General features: G+C 48.5%; 1 protein-coding gene across 1 annotated transcript in view; it reads right to left on the bottom strand.

Annotated features, from left to right (window-relative positions):
• The window catches only part of si:dkey-22o22.2 (neural-cadherin), a 147684-nt gene that overhangs the window by 29306 nt on the left and 108378 nt on the right, over nt 1-10000 (bottom strand). The window contains exons 12-15 of the mRNA XM_062537971.1: nt 7069-7318; nt 4018-4145; nt 3015-3201; nt 1081-1224 (exon numbers count right to left, since the gene is read on the bottom strand). Coding sequence (XP_062393955.1) covers nt 1081-1224; nt 3015-3201; nt 4018-4145; nt 7069-7318 — 709 coding nt within the window. The remainder of the gene's footprint in view (nt 1-1080; nt 1225-3014; nt 3202-4017; nt 4146-7068; nt 7319-10000) is intronic.

The raw sequence follows: 10000 nt of genomic DNA, 5'->3' as shown, positions 1-10000 counted from the left end.
GAGAGAGGAGAGGCTTTTGTGTGATCCAGCTGAGGCTTCTGAGAGACAGAAAGAGGACACACTGAGAGAGAGAGAGTAAAGAGAGAGAAAGAGAGAGAGAGAGAGAGAGAGAGAGAGAGAGAGAGAGTAAAGAGTCCCCTCTGTCATTTTTCCCCTGTTTCAGCAGAAACCACACAGAAGACACACACTTACATACATACACACACACACACACACACACACACACACACACACACACACAATCCCAACAAAACCTATGGTAGTCAGACCACCAACACAGCAGCTGATACTGGATTCCAAACCCAGTGCTCTTCCAGAACCTGCCCACGTTCGGCCCACGCTCGGCCCGCGAGAACACCTGCGACCTGCGACCCTGAAAGCACCTTTTCACGTGAGGCACACCCCCCCCCCCACACACACACACACACACACACACACACCGTGCCGTGCGGTTGCGTTGCATTCCCCAGCTCCACCCGTGCGTGCAGCGCTAGCCGCAGCAGCTCGTCTCCCTCATTACCTCCAGCCTCGTGTCTCCAGCACACCACAGCACAGCACAGCACAGCACAGCACAGCACACTACAGCACACTAATTAAAGCCGGTCCAGATGGCTGACACTAACACGAGGGCGCTGCGTTGGGCTTGTCCTCCTCTGCAGCAGCAGCAGCGGTGGCCGGTCCTCTGGAAGGGGCAGCTCGGTGCAGAGGCCCCCCATGTGCTCCCGTGAGAGGAGGGAGTCATGGGGGGGGGACAGGTGGGGGGGGGGGGGGGGAGGACAGGAGCAGCCAGTGTGTATACACACACACACACACACACACACACACACACACACACACACACACACACACACATACATACACATACAAACAGAGATACACACAAACACAAACACACACACATACACACAAAAAAAACAGAGAAACACAGGCGCACACACACATAAACAGACAAACATACACTCAAACACACACTCAGACACACACACACACACACACACACTAACAACACGAATAGTGTTTCTGACCAGAGTCACTGTTCCCATGACAACTGGACTTGCGGTCTCTCTCGGGGGCTCCTACCTTCGTCTTCGTCGTTGGCGGTGACCGTCATGACGATGAAGCCCACCTCCTTGTCCTCCTCCACGCTGATCTCGTACACGGACCGGGAGAAGGACGGCGCGTTGTCGTTCACGTCCGTCACAAACACCCTCACGTAGGCCGTGTCTACACACACACACACACACACACACACAGACAGAGGGGAAAAACAATAGGCACGTTCAACACGGACAGTTTTTTTTTGTCATTCCGATTAAACTATTCCGACTGAAAAAATTGTCTGTTTATGTGTTGTACGTATGACCACATGGCTGTTCGTTCAGAATAGGAACGGACTAAACCACCCCTTTCATTCCGATTAAAATTCTGATCGGATCAGGAATTTTCATTCCGATTGAGGAGTTTATGTGACAATTTTTATTCCGATTGAGCTGTTATTTAATTTCTAATCGGACTAGAAGTGTCCATGTAAATGTGGCTAATGAGACAAAAAGGATGGAGTACACAGACTTTGCTTTAACTCCTTTAAAAAAAACAACAACCATCAGTTGTCAAATCAAACGAATGGTGCTGCAGCGAGATAAATCGAGATGTTGACTTGAAGACAGATATTCTGTTTAATGTGGAGAGACAGCAGGCTTTCAAATAATTATCCTGCTGATTTCGAAAACACATCTTGGTTCTAATAGCAATTAGTGTTAATTTCCTTTGTGAGATGGAGACCTTGTTTATCACCAAAAAATCGCAAAAGGACAAATGAGAAAATTATACAATTGACAATCATCTGGTAATACCAGTGCATCAAAACCACAACCCCTTTATTTTATTGACTGCTCCACAGGCAGTTCCCATCGAACCAGAGCTGCGCGCAGAGCGTGCATCAATGCAGCCCAGAGGTGTTGGGCTGGGTAGGACTCCAGTCATTAGAGAGCCCCGTATGGAACACTATACTGTATATGTGAGATTGGCATGTCAGTGGGAAACCAGCACTGAACTGGGCGTCACGGGCCGCGGAACAGTGGCACCAGTGGGACTGCACACGGTGGCTGTTAACGGAGAGAGAGAGAGGTCTGAATGGCTCCGAGCGCGTGATGGAAGTGTATGCGGGAGGGAGGCCCATAGAATGATGTTGCCACTTAGTGCAGGAAGAGCAAAGAAAGCCACAAAGTCGTTTCGAGCGCTGGGGGGAGTTTGTGAGGGTAATTTACACAAGGCACACAGGCGTACTGTACCAGTGACATGTTGCCCGTGATTTCAAGAGTGTGGAGTCGGTGTCTTTATCTACTCCAGGACTACAAAAGGTGAAGCGCTCGTCTTGTCTCTCGACTCTCGACTGCATTGATGTGCGCAGGTTGCCGTTGTCACAGGCGCAGAAGTGTCATTATATCAGCATTTAGAGCGAGTCAGGCATGTCTTAATGAATGAAGTTCAACCCCGCCAGCTGGCTGCAGCCTCTCTCGTCGCTTAGTTGGGACATAATAATCAGCAGAGCTGCTGCAGGTGTGTTTGTGTATATTTGTGCGCATTTGTGTGGGTGTATACTTGTGTACTGTATGTGTGTGTGTGTGTGTGTGTGTGTGTGTGTGTGTGTGTGTGTGTGTGGTGGGGAGGGGAGAAGGGGCATGGATTTGAATACTCCATATGGAAAAAGTAGAAAAGTGTGTGTGATAGTGTCTCTGTGTGTGTGTGTGTGTGTGTGTGTGTGTGTGTGTGCGTGTGCGCATGCGAAGGTTGGTGACAGAATATGTCAATAGCGAGGCTTACTGTTTCTTTCACTGTTTATAAAACTTGTAGCTTAGGTGATTAATTAGGTGATTGCATTTAAACAGGCTGTCCATCAAAGAAACACAGGTGTGTGTGCGTGTGTATGTGTGTGTGTGTGTGTGTGTACAGTATGTGTGTGTGTGTGTGTGTGTGTGTGTGTGTGTGTGTGTGTGTTGGGCTTGCTCACACACCTGTGTTGGGCTGTCCGTGCTGCCCAGGCCGGGCTGACTCGGAGCCGTCCTGCGACTGCACCTCGATGAGGTAGGAGCCCTTCTGCTCGCGGTCAAAGGTGGCGCGGGTGTGGATCACGCCCGTGTAGGAGTTAATGCTGAAGTACTGCGAGTCACCGCTCTGGTCCTTCAGGATGACATAGTTCACCTGCGCAGGAGAGCAGAGCAGACACAACAGGTCACTTACAACCCTTCCGCACTTACAGAGAAAAACATTTATTGAGATTACATTAGGGGGTCGTAATGAAATGCACTTAGGCCTTGTTTACACGTATCTAGATATTGGAATAAACGCATGTCTGTATGCGTTTGGGCCTTTCGTTTAGTCAAAAGTATCTTAAACTGGAACACCTCCAGTGTTAAGTGGAGCAAAGGCCGGCATGAATGGACCAATGGGCTTAACTCAATTCAATTCAATTCAGTGTTCTCTAAACAGAGCCATGACATAAGGATACGTCTCAAGGTGCTTTACAGGGCTCAACTTGAGCTTGAGCCTTGAGCCTTGATCCCCCTAAAGCAAGCACTAAGGCGACAAGGGCAAAAAAATGTCACAAGAAACCTTCCAACTGCTTTCATTTATTTGTACATTTTTTTAGAACCAAAGATGATGTTGTTGGAACATAATTCAAATAGTATAGCCTACTGTACACTGCTGTTAGATGGGCCATTTGTCTTGTGTTTGTGACCATTGGTTAGCAGATTGGTGGCTAGCGTGTTTTTTTTTTTAAGTTAATTTGGGCTGTGGCTTCTTAATGTGTTTTTACCTTGGATTTTTGGCACAAGAGATTACAACACCTAATCCTGTGTATTAAAGTAATATCTACAGTATTTCGCACATATACATATTCATTCTGAATCCCTGAGCAGAGCTCCACAGGGGGGTTGATTCGTATGAGAGGCCAAACAATTCAAAAGCTTAACCAAAAAAGGACACCACCTATCCAGCTGGATTCGAGAGCCTCACCTGGCCGTGCAGCCCAGAGTCCAGGTCCGAGGCGGACACCTGGGCGACGGACGTCCCGATCTCAGCCCCCTCCGGCACCGTGGCCTCGTACGTGGAGGACATGAAGAAAGGCACGTTGTCATTCACATCTGCGGAGAGAGAGACAGAGAGATGGATAGAGAACGAGAGAGAGAGAGGGAAAGAGAGAGACATTAGAGTGTTAATAGACATTTCAATATTGAGGGGGTGGGAGGCAGAGAGAAAGAGAGAGAGAGAGAGAGAGAGAGAGAGAAATAGAGAGAGAGATCATTAAAAAAGAGCATGGGAGAGAGGTAATGAGAGATTTCATGATGAAGAGAAGAGAGGAGAAGAGAAGAAAACCAGAGGAGAGGAGACAGTGGGAGGGAGAGAGAGAGAGAGAGAGGTGTGGGAGACAAAACAGCCTAATTCAGGGCCAGAACAATGGATCACAATTAAGCACCAAGCATAATTCAAATCAGGATACAAATCAAAAGAGGCATCATTTCAAAAATAAAAGCTTCACCCCCCCCCCCCCCCCCCCCAACACACCCCTCCTTCCCCTGATGCGCACCGCCCTGCAGTGAATCATGAATAACAAGCGCGCGTGTGGATGTGCGGTGAAGAGGGCTTCTGTTCTGCGGAGCCGGAGAGGAGCCAGAGAAGAGGGGGAGAGAGAAGGAGGTGAGTGAAAAAGTGGAGAGATTGCAGGTTTGGTCCGGGGGTTGAGCGAGAGCGTTCGGGGAGGTGGCCCGCCGGCTCCCAGCGGCCCGCTGATTACAGTGTGCCGGTAACGAGCTTCCCAGGGCCTTTTGTCTTCCCTTTCATTACGCTTCAATCTCCTCGCGCCCCTTAATTAATGCTGCTGCCGCGTCTCAAGTGTTTGTGTGTGTGTGTGTGTGTGTGTGTGTGTGGAGAGAGAGAGAGAGCCGTTCCTCCAACCTGCTCGGGAGCACTCGTTTTCGCCTCTGCTCTCACCGCCCCCGCTTTGTTGCTCCCGCACACACACACACACACACACACACACACACACATACACACACCACTACACCCACCTATCACAAACGTGTGTGACAAAACACCATGCACACACAAGCGAACCCCACTCCACCTTAGCTCAAACCACACACCCGTCAGACAAAACACCATACACAAATAACACACAAAGACTCACACTTAACAGACAAAACAACCACACACACACACACACATACACGCATACAGTACATCTAAGAAAACACAAACTCATGCACAAACATTCACACGCACACACACACACACACACACACACACACACACACACACACGTCTAACAAAACACAAACTCATGCACAAACATTCACACACACACTCACACACACGCACACACACACACACACACACACACACACACTTACACACACATGTCTAACAAAACACAAACTCATGCACAAACTTTCACACACTCACACACACACACACACACACACGCACATGTCTGACAAGACACCAACCACACACACACGCACACACACACAACAAACAAAGAATTGCTGGGAAAAGTCTAGCCGACATGTCAGCGCCGCCTTGATTTCTAACCCAGCTGAGAGAGAAGGGTGGGAGGGCTTGGACTGCTGTCAGCTCTCGCAAACACCGAACACCAAAACACCCGCCGCTCCCGCCGCCGCCGCCACCTCCGCCACCTCCGCCGGGCGGATTAGGCGTGTCTGCTGCAGCGCGGAGCTGGAAGGGTCCCTCTGTCGGGGGCTTTTCAAGCTTGTGTGTTTTTGCAAAACAACAAGAGCAACAGCAGCCGTGGAGAAAAAAAACACAGCAGCAGCAGTCTGAGATCCTGCCATGGCTCTGAGTGAGTGAGTGAGTGAGTGAGTGGAGCAAAGGTAAAGCCCAAGGAGATGGAGAGAGGGAGGAAGGGGGACAGAGGAGATGATTAAAAGAGAGGAAACGAGGGAGAGGGAGAGGGAGAGGAGAGGAGAGGAGAAGAGAGGAGGGGAATGGAGAGGAGGAGAAGAGAGGAGATGAGGAGAGAGGACAGGAGGGGAAGGTAGGGGATAAGATGGAGGTGCTAAGATGACAGAGAAGGTGAGGAGGGCATAAGAGGAGGAGGAGGAGGAGGAGGAAGAGGAGGGGAAATGATCCAGAAGTGAGAGATATACGTGCAATGGGCAAAAGAAACAAGTGCTGACAAGATGAAAGAAGAGGGCTGGAGAGCAAAGGAATGGATTGGAAGGGGTGAGAGGAGAAGAGAGCAGAGCAGAACAGAACAGAGGAGAAGAAGAAGAAGAAGAAGAAGAAGAAAGTGGGACAGGAAGAGAGATGAAAGAGAGGAGATCACAGTTGAGACGAGGGAGGAAGACCCTCCAGAGAGCAGCTACATGGAACTCTCTGGAAGCAGAGGAGAGGAAGAGAGGGGAGGTGAACTCGGAGGCTGAGGACAGAGAAAAGAAGACGAGAAGAGAGGACCTCAGAGAGGACCTCAGATGAGATGTGAGAAAGAAGAGGGGATGGTGAGAGAATAGTGGAGGTAGTGTGAGTGTGTGTGTGTGTGTGTGTGTGTGTGTGTGTGTGTGTGTGTGTGTGTGTGCGCGCATGTGTGTGTGTGAGTGTGCGCGTGTGTGTGTGCGGGGGTGTGTATTGTGTGTGTGTGTGTGTGTGTGTGTGTGTGTGTGTGTGTGTGTGTGTGTGTGTGTGAGTGTGAGTGTGTGTTTGTGTGTGTGTGTGTGTGTGTGTGTGTGTGTGTGTGTGTGTGTGCGTGTGTGTGAGTGTGTGTGCGTGAGTGTGTGTGTGTGTGCTTGTGTAAGTGTGTGCGTGTGAGTGTGTGTGTGTGTGTGTGTGCGTGCGTGAGTGTGGTGGTGCGAGGACCTTGTGATTCCCACTGGAGACCATTTCCCCATCCAACCCCATTCTCTCTCCCACTTGCTTCATGAATGGCAAAAAGCCCCCCAAAAATATACCTTCCAATAAAAATGGTGGAGTTACAACATTTAGGCATAACCCAGACGGCAGAGAAAGGGGTACAAGAAGGAGATCGTCCGTGGGAGGCGTCCGGCCGCTCACCTGTGAGGTTGACGTAGACGGTGGCGAAGGACGCCAGGGGCACCGCCGCCACGTTCTGGGCGCGCACGCGCAGGGTGAAGAAGCGCGTGCTCTCGAAGTCCAGCGGCTCGGCCACCAGGATGGACGCCGAGCCGTCGCCGCGGTTGGGCTTCAGGTAGAAGCGCACCGGCATGTTGGTCTCGGGCACCTGGCCCTCCTCCAGGTTGTAGGTCACCCTGGGGTCCCCGAGAGGGGACGTGGCCTTGATGGTCTGTGAGGACGGAGGAGGGAGGAAATAGGGGCAGGGAATGGAGAGAGAGAGGGAGGGATGGAGAGAGAGAAGAGGGAGGAAATGGTGAGAGAGAGAGGGAGGAAATGGAGAGAGAGAGGAGAGATTTAGGCTGCGTCTCAAACCACATACTTCAGTACACTGCTAATATGCGCTGTAGTACTTCCGTCCGTAGTGCCCACTTTGCGATGGTTAGTATTATCCCAGTATCTGTACTATATACTTAAACTAAGTGTTTGAAGTAGACAAGTAGGGGGTTTGAGACACAGCCTAAGTAGGACAGCAGTCGCATTAAAACCTGCAGATGTTGCATTTTTCCTTACGTCGATGCCATTGATTTTGGAACTATTGGTGAAGTAATCTGCTCATCCCTGAGATGTGTGTGGGTGCATATGAGCAGGTTTTGAAAGCGATCATGTATTTGAGTGTTTCTATTTGAACATCAGTGTGTGTGTGTGTGTGTTTGTGTGTGTGTGTGTGTTAAGTCTGTGCTGATGTATCTTGGCAAGGCATAACGGAGTGAAAACTAAACTACTGGGACATGCCTTAATTGTTGTGGGAGTTGACTGCTTGTTTTCTTCTCCAAGGGGGCATTAATGAAAAACCGGCAATGACTGGGTAAGAAAATGCACCTTTAGCCAAACCTTGAGCAGGAATAATTAGCATTATTTGTGAAAGGGCATCCTAAATCAGCACAAACGCCAGTCAAGCCTCTGCTGACTCCAGCGCATGAATACATTAGACACACTTCACCTGTGATCCATCTCAGTGGCTATTGAACTGATATTGACACTTATAGAGTCCCTCCCTGGCAGGAATAGTCTGCACTCGCTCCTGATCAAAGCGTTTTTTCTCTCCCAGAATGGGGAGCTTTCTTGATAGAGTTGGAGAGAGGGGGGGGGGGGGGGGAGTTACACACACGGGAATCCAGGGAGAATACATCACTGAGGCTGGGATACAGGACTGGAGTGGGCTTCACAGTTGTTAATGCACGGAATATTTCAGACCAAATGGCATACTTTTATACCAAAAAGTCTGTGTAAAAGAGATAATGTACTGTATGTGTGAGAGCCGTTCATCAATTGGATATATTGTTGCAGGATAGATTATGAAGATCTAACATTCATACTTTTGGGGCAATAAAACTGTAACGTTCTTCAAAACAGTTCAACTATGATATATATATTTTGCATCACAAACACTGTACACATGACTGGAAATACATTCAAAGTAAATGCATTTAGTATAAAATGGGTGTCCAGTGACAGAGTTGTCTGGTATTAAGAATTGCAGTATGGCTTTTTTTGGATCAACAGATGTACACCCCGTGCCTGTGCTCAGTAGATTCAATGACATGGGGAAGGATATCGGTGCTGCACACACCTGGCTACCGACAGCTCTCCCCAAAGGAATTTCACACGCTGCGTCACGCCTTTTCATGTCCCCCTACTGCACTCGCTGTGTGATGCTCATGCACAAGAGAAACACCTGGAGATATTTCGCCTCCGGCACTAACTCACTGACTCAATGAGAGACTCAGGCTTAAAACGTATTTATTTATTTATTTTATTTTATAATTTTTTTTAAAAAAGAAGCTCCGAATGAGCATCAAGCAGCCTGCTGAACTCAAAAGAGGAGCCATACACTCGTGAACATGTTGGCTCACTGCAGCCAACAGCTGCGTCCTCTCTTGGAAGCCTAAGCCCCAGCTATCCATCTCCTCGTGGAGAACCGCGCGCCGTCCGGGCGATTTATTTCCCTCCTTCGCCCCCCCCCCCCCAACTTTACGAACTAACCGAGCAGTTTAAAACAAGGCAGCAGCACTGCGACACAGAGAGGAGGGGCCAACACAACACAGACTCCCACTTCAAGGGAGAAAACAGACTAGTTTTTAATGGCCTTTCCACACCTTACATGGGCATCTTTTGGGACAATCCAAAAACAACTGGTCAAATATGATGATGATGGGAGGGGGAGACTAAACATCCTAGACAAAGACAGACTGAGCTTGAAAAAGAGGGGGTTTGGAGGGAGACAAGGACAAAGACACACAAAAGGGAATGCAGAGAGACAGCAGAAAATAACCGACCCACAGACAGAGCCATGCACAAGGATAGACAGAACGTGAAAAAGACCAAGAGAGAGATGGACAGAGCAAGAAAGAGATGGATAGATAGATAGATGGATAGATGGATAGATAGATAGATAGATAGATAGATAAATAGATAGAAAGAAAGACAGATAGATAGGTAGATAGATATCTAGATAGATATAGATAGGGAAGTTTTAGGCACACAAACACACACATACATACATATCTCTCGAATACAGAAAACATCCCAAAAATGTATACATTATGTATACAAGTGAATTGATTACACAGGTCTGATATGGACTGACCATTTGGTGCATTGACCATAATAAGGTGCTAAGGTAAAGTGTGTGCAGTGGTGGCAGTGCAAAAGTGAACAGTGCAGGGAGTGAACAGTGCAATAAATGTGCTTATTATTAAATAATGAGATGGACAGACCAAGAGAGAGAGAGAGAGAGAGAGAGATGGAGGGATTTAAAAAGACAAACATATAACATACTGTACATACAGCACAAGAAGCAGGAAGATAACAGAAGAAATAAGAAAGAAAAAAAAAGAAAGAGAAAAAGCTG

Source organism: Sardina pilchardus, chromosome 6 (genome assembly GCF_963854185.1).
Source record: "Sardina pilchardus chromosome 6, fSarPil1.1, whole genome shotgun sequence".
Classification (NCBI taxonomy): Eukaryota; Metazoa; Chordata; class Actinopteri; order Clupeiformes; family Clupeidae; genus Sardina; species Sardina pilchardus.
The sequence above is the reverse complement of the archived record's forward strand: the minus strand, read 5'-3'. Positions and strand labels throughout refer to the sequence as shown.